Source organism: Polyodon spathula, chromosome 2 (genome assembly GCF_017654505.1).
Source record: "Polyodon spathula isolate WHYD16114869_AA chromosome 2, ASM1765450v1, whole genome shotgun sequence".
Classification (NCBI taxonomy): Eukaryota; Metazoa; Chordata; class Actinopteri; order Acipenseriformes; family Polyodontidae; genus Polyodon; species Polyodon spathula.
This window is the reverse complement of record NC_054535.1, coordinates 33,348,367-33,364,990: the sequence shown is the minus strand read 5'-3', so window position 1 is coordinate 33,364,990 and position 16,624 is coordinate 33,348,367. Positions and strand designations below refer to the sequence as shown.

The window sequence follows — 16,624 nt, the reverse complement described above, 5'->3', positions numbered from 1 at the left end:
AAGAAAAAACATTTTACCATTTACTTTCTTTCTTGTGCAAGATTTAAATGGTCCAGTGCTTTGCTACCTATTGGTACGAGCAGTAAAGAGAAGAGTTAATATCTAGATTTATCCGGTCAGTTTCTGTTATCTAAGTATTTTATACAGCATTTCAGTTCTAATCAATGATGTTGTTGATTCTTGGTTTGTATCTAGATTCTTAATCTGTATTTATCTTTCATGTTCATATATATATATATATATATATTATATATATTATATATATATATATATATACACATACATACAGCTCTGGAAAAAATTAAGAAACCACTACAAAATTATCAGTTTCTCTGGTTTTACTATTTATAGGTATGTGTTTGGGTAAAATGAACATTTTTGTTTTATTCTATAAACTATTGACAACATTTCTCCCAAATTCCAAATAAAAATATTGTAATTTAGAGCATTTATTTGCAGAAAATGACAACTGGTCAAAATAACAAAAAAGATGCAGTGTTGTCAGACCTCGAATAATGCAAAGAAAATAAGTTCATATTCATTTTTAAACAACACAGTACTAATGTTTTAACTTGGGAAGAGTTCAGAAATCAATATTTGGTGGAATAACCCTGATTTTCAATCACAGCTTTCATGCGCGTTGGCATGCTCTCCACCAGTCTTTCACATTGATGTTGGGTGACTTTATGCCACTCCTGGCGCAAAAATTCAAGCAGCTCGGCTTTGTTTGATGGCTTGTGACCATCCATCTTCCTCTTGATCACATTCCAGAGGTTTTCAATGGGGTTCAGGTCTGGAGATTGGGCTGGCCATGACAGGGTCTTGATCTGGTGGTCCTCCATCCACACCTTGATTGACCTGGCTGTGTGGCATGGAGCATTGTCCTGCTGGAAAAACAATCCTCAGAGTTGGGGAACATTGTTAGAGCAGAAGGAAGCAAGTTTTCTTCCAGGACAACCTTGTACTTGGCTTGATTCATGCGTCCTTCACAAAGACAAATCTGCCCGATTCCAGCCTTGCTGAAGCACCCCCAGATCATCACCGATCCTCCACCACATTTCACAGTGGGTGCGAGACACTGTGGCTTGTAGGCCTCTCCAGGTCTCCATCTAACCATTAGACGACCAGGTGTTGGGCAAAGCTGAAAATTGGACTCATCAGAGAAGATGACCTTACTCCAGTCCTCTACGGTCCAATCCTTATGGTCTTTTGCAAACCTCAGCCTGGCTCTTGTTTGCTTCTCATTGATGAAGGGCTTTTTTCTAGCTTTGCACGACTTCAGCCCTGCCCCTAGGAGCCTGTTTCGAACCGTCCTCGCCGTGCACTTCACCCCAGCTGCCGTTTGCCATTCTTTTTGTAGGTCACTTGATGTCATCCTACGGTTGCTGAGTGACATTCGAATGAGTTGGCGGTCATCCCGGTCAGTGGAGAGTCGTTTTCGCCCTCTGCCGGTCTGTAGCTTTGTTGTCCCCAATGTGTGCTGCTTGACCTTGTTCTTATGAACCGCCGTCTTTGAAATTTTAAGGATGGAAGCAACCCGACGCTCACTGTATCCCTCTGCCAGTAAAGCCAGAATTGAACCCTTCTTTTCCTCACTCAAAACTTTCCTTTTCAACTCTTTGGGCATGGTCAATAGTTATTTTTTGATTCCAATTACTTTTGAGGTACTACTAGCACTGTTTTGCCATCCAGCTGGTCCTATTGCAAGAGGATAGTGATGACCACAGGAGTGGTTTTTATACTTTTCCTCGTTAAATAAGATTTGGTTCAGGTGATCCCCTAATCAGTACCTCATTCAGTAGAATGAGGTGTGCCTGTGTTGGAATTCAACAGACACTGGAATGGAATGGCTGCCATACATGTAGAGATGCTGATTTAAGAAAAATTTGCAGTGGTCTCTTAATTTTTTCCAGAGCTATATATATATATATATATATATATATATATATATATATATATATATATATATATATATATATATATATATATATATATAGTACTGTGCAAAAGTTTTAGGCAGGTGTGAAAAAATGCTGTAAAGTAAGAATGCTTTCAAAAATAGACATGTTAATAGTTTATATTTATCAATTAACAAAATGCAAAGTGAGTGAACAGAAGAAAAATCTACATCAAATCAATATTTGGTGTGACCACCCTTTGCCTTCAAAACAGCATCAATTCTTCTTGGTACACTTGCACACAGTTTTTGAAGGAACTCGGCAGGTAGGTTGGCCCAAACATCTTGGAGAACTAACCACAGTTCTTCTGTGGATTTAGGCAGCCTCAGTTGCTTCTCTCTCTTCATGTAATCCCAGACAGACTCAATGATGTTGAGATCAGGGCTCTGTGGGGGCCATACCATCACTTCCAGGACTCCTTGTTCTTCTTTACGTTGAAGATAGTTCTTAATGACTTTTGCTGTATGTTTGGGGTCGTTGTCATGCTGCAGAATAAATTTGGGGCCAATCAGATGCCTCCCTGATGGTATTGCATGATGGATAAGTATCTGCCTGTACTTCTCAGCATTGAGGAGACCATTAATTCTGACCAAATCCCCAACTCCATTTGCAGAAATGCAGCCCCAAACTTGCAAGGAACCTCCACCATGCTTCACTGTTGCCTGCAGACACTCATTCGTGTACTGCTCTCCAGCCCTTCGGCAAACAAACTGCCTTCTGCTACAGCCAAATATTTCAAATTTTGACTCATCAGTCCAGAGCACCTGCTGCCATTTTTTGCACCCCAGTTCCTGTGTTTTCGTACATAGTTGAGTCGCTTGGCCTTGTTTCCATGTCAGAGGTATGGCTTTTTGGCCGCAAGTCTTCCATGAAGGCCACTTCTGACCAGACTTCTCCGGACAGTAGAGGGGTGTACCAGGGTCCCACTGTTTTCTGCCAATTCTGAGCTGATGGCATTGCTGGACATCTTCCGATTTGCGAAGGGAAGTAAGCATGATGTGTCTTTCATCTGCTGCAGTAAGTTTCCTTTGCTGACCACTGCGTCTATGGTCCTCAACGTTGCCCATTTCTTTATGCTTCTTCAAAAGAGCTTGGTCAGCACATCTGGAAACCCCTGTCTGCCTTGAAATTTCTGCCTGGGAGAGACCTTGCTGATGCAGTATAACTACCTTGTGTCTTGTTGCTGTGCTCAGTCTTGCCATGGTGTATGACTTTTGACAGTAAACTGTCTTCAGCAACCTCACCTTGTTAGCTGAGTTTGGCTGTTCCTCACCCAGTTTTATTCCTCCTACACAGCTGTTTCTGTTTCAGTTAATGATTGTGTTTCAACCTACATATTGAATTGATGTTCATTAGCACCTGATTGGTATAATTGTTTAATCATACACCTCACTATATGCCTACAAAATCCCTGACTTTGTGCAAGTGTACCTAGAAGAATTGATGCTGTTTTGAAGGCAAAGGGTGGTCACACCAAATATGGATTTGATGTAGATTTTTCTTCTGTTCACTCACTTTGCATTTAGTTAATTGATAAATATAATCTATTAACATGTCTATTTTTGAAAGCATTCTTACTTTACAGCATTTTTTCACACCTGCCTAAAACTTTTGCACAGTACTGTATATATTTTCCTAATATTCCAGTGCATTTTAGAAATATGGGCAAATCAAGTTGGATAATCTTATGTAATGGTACACTACTGAGCTTGTGTTTTGTGGTTCACTCTTATCCCCCCCCCCCCCCCCCCCCCCCCCCCCCCCCCCCCCCCCCCCCCCCCCCCCCCCCCCCCCCCCATTCATTCAAAATCTGTTCTAACTAACTGCAGCAGTTGTTTTGGCTAGATTTCTTTGTTTTCAGGGAAATGTTTATGAGAAGAAATCAAGTCTTTCCTTGGCCAGGCTTTGTCGCCTTGCTGTTTATGAATGTTTAGAAACACAGCCTTCACAACGGTTAAACAAAGCCTGCAGAGCTGTTGATTCAGTGCAGTTCACTAGTCACACCTCTTTCAAAACAAAATCCTATTTAATGACATTTCTGCATGATTTGTGACTTGTTTTGGAAGGTAATGCAGGGTTAGGGTTAGTACTGGCTTTTAAAAAGTGAATTGTTAATTTGCACCAAATGTCTTTTGATATTTTACTGGAAAGTGGTACTGAAATAGCTTTAACATAATATTTATGTTTTAGTACTACATGAAAGTTCAAATATATTTTCTGGTTGAATCTATATTTAAGTTTGGAGCTTTTATGACTTTACAAATAGACCAATACAACCATTAATAACTCCAAAACCATTTAAACCATGAATTGTAGTTGTGTTATGGAAACTCCTTTGACAAATTCTTACTGCAACCTTAACTTTGTGACTAAAATTGCTGACATATTGTGGTCATGTGGCTTTTTGCACTTCAAGATACTGGCTTTATACTTGTTACACATACGTAGTCTGTAATTCTCACAGTCAAGTTCTATCGTGAGTGTCGTACAAGAAAATCATCTTTTTTGACAATTTGACAAAAATACAGCCCCCACAGTATCCGATATTCAGAAATAATTTTAGGTAGTGACTTGATATTTGCCGGTTTTACTGTACCCTGTATGTTGAATGTCTTTGTAACCATGACAGCGACTTCTGATCTGTTAAGGCTGTAATACTGAGGTGACTTTGGTAAACATTTGAGTTAGTGTCTTAATGTTTGAATTTCTTTAAGTCCCATTATCGGTGTTGTTAAACGTTATAGTTTGTACGTAGTTGTATCCATGGTTCTCTTAATAAAGTTCCATTGCAGGTGAAGCCTAGTGAATCATTTCACGCCCACATTTTTTTTTTATTTGAGCTACTTAGTGAAATATGCTTGACAAGCATGTCTGGTGTTACATGGGCTTTAGATTATTTATAAAAACTCGCTTTCCTAGTTTGGTTTACACTTGTAAAAATGTTACATTTAGAATTAATTAGGAAATTATAATTATTCTTTATTGAGTGCTTTCTGGTCATGTCATTCATTGATGTTTTGATTGTAATATGTCTTTATTTTTACAGAACAACAGGCCTGCAAACCCTCCTGCCTTTATCTTCATGATTGATGTGTCGTACAGCAACATTAAGAGTGGCCTGGTCAAATTGATATGCGAGGAACTGAAAACACTGCTGGGTAAACTTCCGAGGTAATATTCTATTTCAGTTTTGTTTCTGTCCTGTTGGCGACCGTCACATTAACCTCTGCCCTAATATGGCTTCTATACCATTCAGTGTCTGGGGTAATATTTGATAAACAGCTGTATTAGATAATTTTCTGAATTAAATTCTAGGATTCTTTCAGTTAAGTTCCATTACTGGTGTTGTCCAATAAACATTTAAAACCGTTACAAAACATTAGCAGCATAATAAAGCGGTGCACTCACTCCTGAGGTTACTGAGTGGTGATGCTCCATTATTTCATTTGTGCAACGCTTTGGATATAACAGTTTACAGTGCAGATATCTGTGCAGTTTTAGACAGAGGTTGTGGGCTCAGTTGCGGATGGTGTGACTTACAGCATTGTATAAACAATTGTATGAATACAGTTCTGTCTAATGTAGTTTTTCTAAATAATGATAGAAATACTTTTTTGTGCAAGAGTATTTATTTCACAGCAGTTTTTTTTCTTTTATAATTATACAACTATACCATGTTTAAAGTGCTTTTTGTGTGTGTTGAACTATTTGTAGACAGCTTTAATCTCCTGACCTAGACATGTATTAAGATGTGAATCCTTATTGTTTCAAAATTGCACATTTCTGCATGCATTTACAAAACTAAGTTGTATGGTATGAAGACATTATTGATCCAGATAGTAAACATTTGGCTGAAAGTGAAATTTCATCATGATTACAGTTACACTAGGATTATAGTTTCTGTATGCTGGACATCCATCCTTATGTATAGTATTAACTATGATGAGCGTAAACAAAACTTTTCTTTTTAAAAAGTTTATGTTTTCTTGCCAGAAAATACCAATTTATTAAACACAGCTGTGTTCACATAGTTTCTTCATCATCACAGAAATTTAGATATGGAAAACATTGTGTCAGGCATAGAAATCATTAATGGTTGTGGTTTCCAATTGTTCTGGTGGAAGTAGATATATAAATAATAACAACATTAGGATCCACAGTAAGCAGCCAAAGTGTAGAATGTCTTTGTTAGGCCCTAAGCATTTTTAAAAGTAAAAGTGCATACGTTAAACTAATGCTTTGCTGAATTTAAGAGATGGGGGCTTGCGCACTGTGACACATGACATTTTGTGACTATGAAGTAATTAACAATTTTAAGACAGTCTGATGACGGGAGATAGAGTCCTGCAAATGAAAGTAGTAAGCAGGCTTGTTTACATTTTTGTTAACTGTGCTTTTTAGTGTCCACTGCTTCTTGAACTGTTCACTTTTACTGCATGCTGTGGTGTGAGGATCGCAATGTCACTGCTGATTTCATGCTTTAAAACTGCAGTGCTTAAACAAATTACTCGAACCAGATACAACAGGCCAATCTTTGACAAACAATTCATTTATTATAAGTTTAAGTAATTTGGCTCAATCTGTTGTTAAATGTTGTAGCCTAAAAAGCTCTTTATAATAGGATGTTAGATAGCTTTTTTCAGGATGTCATTGTTTTTGTCTTCTTCCTTTCAGGGAGGAGCAAGCAGAGAAGTCTGTAATTAAAGTTGGATTTGTTACCTACAACAAGATTCTCCACTTCTACAATGTAAAGAGCAACTTGGCCCAGCCCCAGATGTTGGTGGTTTCAGATGTGTCTGAGATGTTTGTGCCTCTGCTTGACGGCTTTCTTGTGGACTTTCAAGAATCACAATCGGTTATCAACAAGTAGGGATCTATATTATTAGCTTATTTATTTATTGTATGTATCGCTCAGTCTTTATCCAGTTTGGATTTTTCAACTGTGAAACCTTTTGAAAAAAGATGAGTGAATAAAACTTTTGTTATAAATCACATTTTGCAGCACAGTACATTTATTCTTTTAACTATTACAATATATTCAGGTTTATGAAAAAAAAAAAAAAAAAAAAAAAACACAATTACGATGTTATAATTACTCCAGCAAAGTGTAAGCTATAGTAGAAATATTATTTTTATAACACATTCGCTCTCACTTAGTAGTTGATTTATTTTGTGAATAGCTATTAACTTTCTGATTGCAGAAAAGGTGCGTGATTTGAAGCCTGCTTCCTTGTAGTTCTTAATGCTTTTCCTCCTTGTCTGTAGTCTCTTGGACCAGATTCCAGAGATGTTTGCTGACACCAATGAGAGCGAGACTGTTTTTGCCCCTGTCATCCAGGCTGGCATGGAAGCATTGAAGGTTAGAAAGCCACTGTTTGGTAAAGGGAAAGGAAAAATCCTTATTAGGGCAAAACCAAATTTTGCGACTTCATTTTGTGTGACTGTTTTCAACTAAGTAGAGCAGTTTGATGGTAGATTGTAAACTTCATTTTAAGAGCAATAGCATATGGGTTACAGTGTAGTGCCATCTTGTGATCCTATACCACAAACATAATTTGATGCAGAAAGATTACCCTGGAATAATTACTTCTTTGAGCTCTCACAATTACAGGATGTTTGGTCAAGGTTTTAGTTTAACAGTTTTCTGCAGCTGCAAATACTGTAGAAATTCTTTCAATTGTCCTATTGATGGCTTGCAGATATTGTACATTCCGTCATTCACTCATTTCATTATAACACATTGTTTACTGTAATGCATATTAACAGGAAACATATTTGATCCATCATAAATATAAGTACAGTATGCTATTCTGCTATAGTTATTTACTTTATTTGGTGTGCCTCATATATTCTGCACCTGTTAGGTGAAACATTTAAGATGTTTTGAAAAATGTCGGCAACATACCTCACCAGGGATATAAATAACACTTTACAGGTGTTAGGTTAATAAAAAAAACAGTAGGCCACGATTACTGACATTGATGCGCATAATGTAAAATAGCATGGCAAAACAAATATCCTTGCATAGTTAAAACCAGACAAGTGGTTCTGAAGATGTGGTAACTAATCTACACAAAGCTGGGCTAAGTTAAAGAGAATGTGAATAAAAGGTCATTAGAAAAATATTTCTCCTACCGTAGGGGAAGCTTTTCTTAAGACTTAGCAAATCTCTGAGTTGTCAGAAGCTACTTAGTGGCAGCTGAGAAATAATATGTACTAGTATAAAAAAACTTTATTTTAAGGTAAAACTCTATGGTTTGTAAGAATTCAAAGTACCCCAATTCGAATTCTGATAACAATGAAGAAGAAATATAGTATATATTTACTGTTGATCTTTTCTTCTGCAATAGGCTGCAGAGTGCAGTGGCAAACTCTTCATCTTCCAGTCATCCATTCCCACAGCTGAAGCACCTGGGAAACTGAAGAACAGGGATGACAGGAAGCTGGTGAACACAGAGAAAGAAAAGGTATGAGAAATGTAGAGCTTTACTTCTGATCTGAGGAGTTTGTGTCAGGTGTAGTTTAATCCATGAGCTACGTGTTGTTATAGAAATGTAAAACCATGATTATCCAGTGACTTTAACTGTTTGCTTATGCTGTTATCACTTTATATTCCAAGATGTTTTGTTATTTGTTTCTTAGTAAATTTTACTTCAGCAAAGGAAAAACGTATCTATTGTGAAATAGTAAAGACCTTTATAACAATTCACAGCGTGAAAATAAATATTTTAAATACAATTAGGCTCATCAGTATTAAAACCTATACTGTAAATATATTTGAAGAAAAAAATGTACATGTTCTTTAAAATGTTTTATTTCCCTGAAGACCCTGTTCCAACCCCAGAAGGGTGTTTATGAGAGTCTGGTCAAGGAGTGTGTGGCAAACAGCTGCTGTGTTGACCTGTTCCTTTTCCCTAACCAGTTTGTGGATGTGGCCACACTGGGTGACATCCCAATGCATACAGGAGGATCCCTTTACAAATACAACAACTTCCAGGTACAGAAAGCTGGTAGTCAAGTCACTTACCAAAATGGCATTTTTTGGTGAAATAGAAAATAAGTTAGCTTCCATTGCAACTGCATGTACAAAAACTACACAAGATACTAGTTTAAACTAGTAGTACAAATGTAATACTTAATATTGGTAAAGAGGGCATACTAAACAACCATTGATTAAATGTAGTTTACAATATGTCGTTTAATCATTTCAATTAATCAATACTGTGGGACTAGCTTATTTGTGGGACGTAAGCCACAGCCCGTATTTACAATGTGTTCACTTTGTGAACAGTCAAAACTAAACAAAACTAACAAAAGAAAATGTGTTTATAACACAAAAGAAAGAAAAGGGTGAGTGTCCCTTTGAAGCCGAGGTGGTCTTCCAACGGGTAGGAGTCGAGTTGAGCACAGCATACAAGGGTTTGTTGAGACAGGTTTTAATCCTTGTACTGCAACAATAATAATGTAACAACAGAGTGCTGTGTACTTCAGCTGGCTCCTTTCACCTTCTGTCTGTTACCTGCACATTCCCCTTATGTGCCAAGCTCCACCCCTAGAATCAGTGACACACCTATCACTAGTTGGCAGATGTGTCAGATAATGGCTCTGTGAGGTGAAGCAGAGATAGTGAACACGGCGTGACCACCGGTCAGGAGGCCGGACTTCACCAGCAGGGAATTAGTATTAATTAATTTATTAATTAGTGATTTAGTAGACCTCTTTATCCAAAGTGATTTACAGAAACTAGGGGGTGAACTATCTATCATCAACTGCTGCTGCTAAGTTACTTACAATAGGACCTTGGTTTTACGTCTCATCCAAAGGACGGAGCACAAGGAGGTTAAGTGACTTGCTCAGGGTCACACACAGTGAAATAGTGGCTGAGCCAGGATTTGAACCGGCCACCTTCTGGTATCAAGCCCTTTCATTTAAACACTGGACCACCTGGCCTCCCTACCTTACCCTGTCACAAATACATTAATGAATTAAGCAATTTATTAATTGCGTTATTTGTAATGGATTATGTAAAAACTACATCTAAGGGCAATAGAGTTTATATTACAGTGTGCTGCCTTCTTGTGTGTGTGTGTGTGTGTGTGTGTGTGTGTGTGTGTGTGTGTGTGTGTGTGTGTGTGTGTGTGTGTGTGTGTGTGTGTGTGTATATATATATATATATATATATATATATATATATATATATATATATATATATATATATATATATATATTTTCTCACAGATTCAGTCTGATGGCCATCATTTTTTGAGTGACCTAAGAAAAGATGTTGAGAAAAGGATAGGATTTGATGCAATCATGCGGGTCCGGACAAGCACAGGTACTGATCCTGCTATATATCCGTGCACTGTTTTCTCACTTTGGTGTGAAGATAATGCCATATCTATGAATCAAATATGTATTATTAATTGTGATAGTGCATGAATAATGGTATTCTCACATATGGTACAAACATATAGTGCAACAGTGTATACAGGTTGTATAGATTGAATTGAGCGTATGTTGTATTTTGGTGATTTCTATTAGCAAGATCAACCATAATGTAAATAATAATAATAATAATACTACTAATAATAATAATCTTTATTTTATATAGCGCCTTTCATAGGGGACCACCATTACTAGAGAAAAAATGGTAGTTGTCTATGTTAACAATTACAAAGAACATACATCTTAAACAGCTTTATAATTATACTTGTTTATATAGCTGCAGTATTTGTAATGCATACCAGTCTTATGCATAATAATACATAGTAAATGATAATAATCTCAGTTTTGGCTTAATGTGCTTTAAAAGTATTGATTCTGCAACAAAATAAAACATTTGAGTCACCATTTATAATGAGTTTAGATTTGTATTTAACATTTTTTATTCACATTTGTCATTTTAGGATTCAGAGCAACTGATTTTTTTGGTGCCATATATATGAACAACACCACAGATGTTGAGATGGCAGCAGTGGACTGTGATAAAGCAGTAACTGTGGAGTTCAAACATGATGACAAGCTCAGTGAGGATACTGGAGCCTTAATGCAGGTACTTTTGTTATTACAGTACAGTATATAGTTACATCTGCATCAACATTTAGTGAAATAAGTTTTACTCAACACATGTGTAACTACCTTTAAGTAACTGTTGGCATTTAAGATGTTGTTTCTTCTCTCACTTAGACAGTCTAATGTTATTTTTATCGAAGTGGATCTCTTTCAGGTTATAAATGCTTGTGAACTAGTTTTAGTTTAAATTTAGTGTCAGCTATATGGGCCATGCATTTGGTACATGCTATACCCTTTTTCACAGTGTGCTTTGCTGTACACAACTGTTGGTGGCCAAAGACGACTGCGTATCCACAACCTGGGTTTGAACTGCAGCTCCCAGCTTGCTGACCTATATAAGAGTTGTGAGACAGATGCCCTTATCAATTTCTTTGCCAAAACAGGTAACCCAGTATGAACATAAGTTGCGGTCGTATATATAACAATATAGAGCCATAAATTGCCATGTTAGACTGAATGTTTTTCCTTTAGATTTCTGTATACAGTGGCTCTCAAAAGTATTAACCCCACCCCCACCCCCACCCCCCTTTGGACTTTCCCACATTTACTGTGTTACAACATGGAATCAAAATGGATTTAATTAGGAATTCTTGCCACTGATCAACACAAAAAAAAGTCCATAATGTCAAAGTGAAAAATAAAATCTACAAATTGTTCTAAATTAAATTACAAATGTAAAACAGAAAATAATTGATTGCATAAGTATTCACTCCATTGAGCCAATATTTGGTAGAGGCACCTTTGGCAGCAAGGTGTGTCTATTTGGATAAGACTCTACCAGCTTTGCACATCTGGACACTGCAATTTTTGCCCATTCTTCTTTTCAAAATTGCTCACTCTCCATCAAGTTGGATGGGAACTTAGGTGAACAGCAATTTTCAACTCTTTCCACATATTCTCAATTGGATTGAGGTCCGGGCTTTGACTGGGCCACTCCACAACATTGACCTTTTTGTTTTTAAGCCACTCCAGTGTGGCTTTGGCTGTATGTTTGTGGTGATTGTCCTGCTGGAAGATGAATCTTCACGAGCTTTCCAGGCCATGATGCAGAGAAGCATCCCCATAGCATGATGCTGCCACCACCATGCTTCACGGTAGGGATGGTGTTCTCAAGATGATGTGCGGTGTTAGCTTCATTTTGTGAAGCACCCGGGCTATTGTTGCCGTATGCACAGTGTCTCCCAGCTCAGCCATGGAAGACTGTAGCTCCTTTAGAGTTGCCATAGACCTCTTGGTGGCCTCCCTGACTAGTGCCCTTCTCACCTGGATACTCAGTTTTTGAGGACGGCCTGTTCTAGACGATTCACATATTCTCTCCATTTCTTAATAATGGATTTTACTGTGCTCCGGGAGATATTCAATGCCTTGGAAATGTTCTTATATCCTACCCCTGATTGGTGCTTTTGAAGAACCTTATTCCGGATTTGCTTTGAATTTTCCTTCGTCTTCATGATGTAGTTTTGGTCAGGAAATGTACTAACCAACTCTGGGACCTCCTTACTTTTGAGAGTCCCTGTATTTGTTCTATGTATTTTCTTATTGTTGGTTCACTTAATGTATCCATTTTAGGTGTGTTTGTACAAAATGTTTTCATATTTGTGGAGCAGAAAGTCGTTTTGGATCCTAGTTCCAGGTTTTCATATATTCGGAACCCTTTAATTTCTGCAGCCTCTTTTAAGGACTGTTTAAGAAATTAAGTGGCATACATTTTAGTGATGAAGTTCTATAACATAGTATACAGTACCTTGCACAGCTAGCAGATATTTACATTTGTAAAGAAATGGGCATTGTAAATGAATGAAGTGTTATGGTATCGTTTGACTGTTCTGTAAATAACTTGTTGTTTCTGAATTTCTTCACTGAAGCCTACAGAGCCATGTTGAACCAGCCTCTGAAGACAGTGAGAGAGATCCTGGTTAATCAGACTGCACACATGCTGGCCTGTTACAGGAAGCACTGTGCCAGCCCCTCCTCAGCCAGCCAGGTACAAGCTACCAATAGTACCATGAGCTCTGTAAGGTGTATTATTCTAACAGCATAATTTTAAAAATAGCAAAATGCTGAATGACATGACTATAACAGAAATCTTAAACACTGTTTAATATTAAAAAAAAAAAAAAAAAAAAAAAAAAATAGGATTATTGTCCCACAAGAATGTACACTTGTATTTATAATATGATTCTTTGGTGTCTATTTACAAGATTTTGTCTAATTTTACCCTTGTATACATTGTAGATGGCCTTATGAATCTATAGTCACTGCCTGTCATGGCTTTCTGATTTCTGATACCCAATGGCTTCAATGGTACATAATTACAAAGTACCAATCACCTTCCCAATATATCCCCAGGCCAGTGCTATTAAACCCTGGAACCTGACAGAATGTCGTTTGTAGATATTTTGCACTAGTACGACATAGTACCATATTACATTGAACATGTAAGTTAGCTTGTCGCCATAGCAATGTTTTTATATGTGTTTGTTACTTAGCTTGGTATTGCAAGACTTGTACAGTATGTACAATGATTGTAACAAAATCAGTTTCTAGCTGTGGGATTTCAACCCCATTATAGCTTGTGAGACTTGTATAAGAAATGTAAAAACATTTCTAGCTCTTTTTTTTTTTTTATTTGTATTTGTTTTTTTTTTTTTTTTTTTTTTTTTTTTTGTTAAATAATCTTTTGCAGCCTTGTAAGGCCAAAGGCTTGGTGTAATATTATAGAGCTAGAGCTGAAACCATTAATTTCCATATTTAGTGTGGCAGCATGAGCCTTTGAACTAACAAGTATAATGAAAAAAGTCCAAGTTAAAAGAAATGCCAGGTGATTTTAGCTGAAGCTATCAGACAGAGTTAACTGATGCATACCTTTCTTGCTAGATCATTCGTTGGGATAAAAGACTGTTATAGTAGAAGTGAGGTAGAAATGTGTCCTTGTGGCTTCTTAAAGAGTTAGCTAATGTAAAGGTTAGCTTATAAGTCAGTTTATATGAAGTTAGGTCATTTAATGGGGGGTGTGGGTATCTGTTGACAGAAAAGGATAGCAAGATAGCAAGATGATCCAACGGCTCCTTTTTTAGCAAGATGATCTGCTGATAATAATAATAATAATAAACAAAACACACTAATTACCATTTTCTTTTATCAGTTTTCATAGAGTTATTAAAATCTAATTAATATATTTAGTACAACATATTCAGAGCTACCATGTGTCAATAGTCATATCTACAGTGCCTTGCAAAAGTATTCAGACCCTTCATACTGTGTCCCATTTTGTGAAATTACAAAATGATGCATACACCTTTTTTTAAATGTAATATATTATTCAAAACTTGAATTCTCAAAATGAAGACTTCTAAGGGTAAGATAAGTTACAGTAAATGTCAGCAAAAACTAATTGTGTGGCTCGTTAAGGTCATTTTGTGCACCTGAATTAATTTAGGCCACAGCAAAGGGTTTGAATACTTAGGCAATCATGACTTTTTTAAAATTTTATATTAATTATCTATTTACTTTTTTCTTTTTGTTTTTGATTTGAATGTGTGGAGTAGGTTGTGTGTATATAACACGTATTAATTACTTCAAAGTGTCATGACTGCAAGCTTTAAAGCAACAAAATGTGAAAACCGTGAGAGTGTCTGAATACTGTTGCAAGGCACTGTATATATTGTGGTATGGCTCAGTTGTGTAAAACTGTTTCCACTGAAGCTAAGTACCTAATTTAACAGAGGATTGACCATGTTCTCCACCAGTTCTTCTGAATTTTTTGTTCATCGTATGCATTTTTTTTTTTCAGTACATCAGTATTCAGATATCCAGATATTCCAAAGACAACACTATAAATGAAAAGTTTCTGCTGTTTCCAGGTGCCTAATCACTTTGTGATGGTTTTTTTTTTGATGTATGAAAATAATAATACATCAGGTGTACAGTGAACTCAGGCCACAGTTATGTTTTCTTATTTGTAGTCCATCAATCATCAACAGTAATTTAAGATGAAAACTGTAGATCACATGTCAGACACAAAAGCATATGTCAGATTTCCTCTTTATGCCATTCAGAAGATAAATCGCTCTTCTCAACACTTGCTATAGCATTTTGGATTACAAGATTGTACTGTAGAAAATTAATCTTGTGGTTTCTGCTTTGAAATGTTTGAAAACGTAATCAGACGTTTTAAATATAATAGGTGACATAATATTTCACGAAAATCAGCGTTGGAACAGCATTTAAATTAAGTGTAGTAGCAAAAAAAGGCTGTTATAAAAATATGTGATTTATGTGTAAAATAATGTTTGTTACTACAGTCAGCACCCGTTTTATCTGTCACTCCCTTTTGATTGTTGTTCGGCACTGTAACTATTCTATTATAAAATACTATATATAACCTTCATGTGCGTTTTCCAACCCCATCTGTATTCTGTTATACTAGCACTATATTGCTTGTTATTAACTCTCATGTATGTTTCCCGCAACATGCGCCTGGGTTAAAAACAACTACAAATCAGCAGTGATGCGCACATCAGTAACTACTGAACTGTAACCTATTGATATTTTAGTTTATTGCTTTACTGTGTAGGTTTTAACTAACTGAACAAAGTTAAAGGTTTCTGTAGCGCAGACGATATTTTGATAAAAGCATGTGGTAGCCACAATACTGCTTTTATCATGTGCACTGGCACTTTGTATGTATAATACAATTATTTTTTTTGCAGTACATTTTACAGTTATAGGTGTACTGTTTTTTGTTTCAGTGCGTTTTTCACTGCTTCTTGAATACATTACAGTACTGTACTATGACTGTTGTTTTCCAGTGCTGTAAATTAATTTGTAGTATCCACTGTATGCATGTTATTGTAAATGTAATGTTGTTTAGCAATTACATTTATATAAAACACATGTGTTCTTGGTAATTATTTCTAGTAGAATGGTGTATTCATTTTTTCTGGTTCAGTTTCACTCTCATTTATCCCTCAGTTAAACTTGTGAAGGAAGGGGTCAGATTACCAATAAACAATAAATATGCTCGGTAATTTATCTGATCATCATCCTCTTCTAAATTCTTCAATTGTTTCTTTAGCTGATTCTTCCAGATGCTATGAAAGTCTTTCCAGTCTACATGAACTGCCTGATGAAGAGCTATCCCCTGGTGGGTAGCCCAGAAATTTCTATAGATGAAAGAGCTTATCAGAGACAGTTGGTGATGTCCATGGATGTTGCTGATTCCCAGGCTTTCTTCTACCCAAGGCTTATACCTGTTGTAAGTAAGCACTTTTGTTTAAGGCAAGAATTGCCAACATTTTGTTTAAAGAATAAGGGACAGTTTCTGGTTTCTATGTCAACTGACAAAATGCACAGGGAAATACTGTAGACCATAGAATAAACTAGTTTATTATGAAAAATACACAGTATTGCTTTAATAATGTTGGAGAATATAGATCACCATTATTTGTAGAAGACTTCAGAAATGTAAGTACATCTATAATCCTTGGCACTGTTTGAAAAATGAAGACTGTTACTGAAATGCTATACAAATTAAAACAGAAATAATATATCCGTTTCATACCCATATTTGTTCCTTGCAAATTGAAATAACG

At 36.5% G+C, this 16,624-nt stretch overlaps 1 protein-coding gene across 2 annotated transcripts in view; it reads left to right on the top strand.

Moving 5' to 3' along the window:
- LOC121295432 (protein transport protein Sec24D-like) overlaps positions 1 to 16,624 on the top strand; it is a 42,316-nt gene that overhangs the window by 24,275 nt on the left and 1,417 nt on the right. The window contains exons 11-20 of one of the 2 annotated variants that reach the window (XM_041220044.1): positions 5,005 to 5,129; positions 6,633 to 6,824; positions 7,224 to 7,317; positions 8,309 to 8,425; positions 8,881 to 8,955; positions 10,197 to 10,293; positions 10,865 to 11,010; positions 11,275 to 11,413; positions 12,896 to 13,014; positions 16,108 to 16,287. In XM_041220044.1, the coding sequence (XP_041075978.1) occupies positions 5,005 to 5,129; positions 6,633 to 6,824; positions 7,224 to 7,317; positions 8,309 to 8,425; positions 8,881 to 8,955; positions 10,197 to 10,293; positions 10,865 to 11,010; positions 11,275 to 11,413; positions 12,896 to 13,014; positions 16,108 to 16,287 (1,284 nt within the window). Of the gene's footprint in view, positions 1 to 5,004; positions 5,130 to 6,632; positions 6,825 to 7,223; positions 7,318 to 8,308; positions 8,426 to 8,784; positions 8,956 to 10,196; positions 10,294 to 10,864; positions 11,011 to 11,274; positions 11,414 to 12,895; positions 13,015 to 16,107; positions 16,288 to 16,624 lie in introns of both variants that reach the window. The other variant, XM_041220037.1, reaches the window with a different exon arrangement.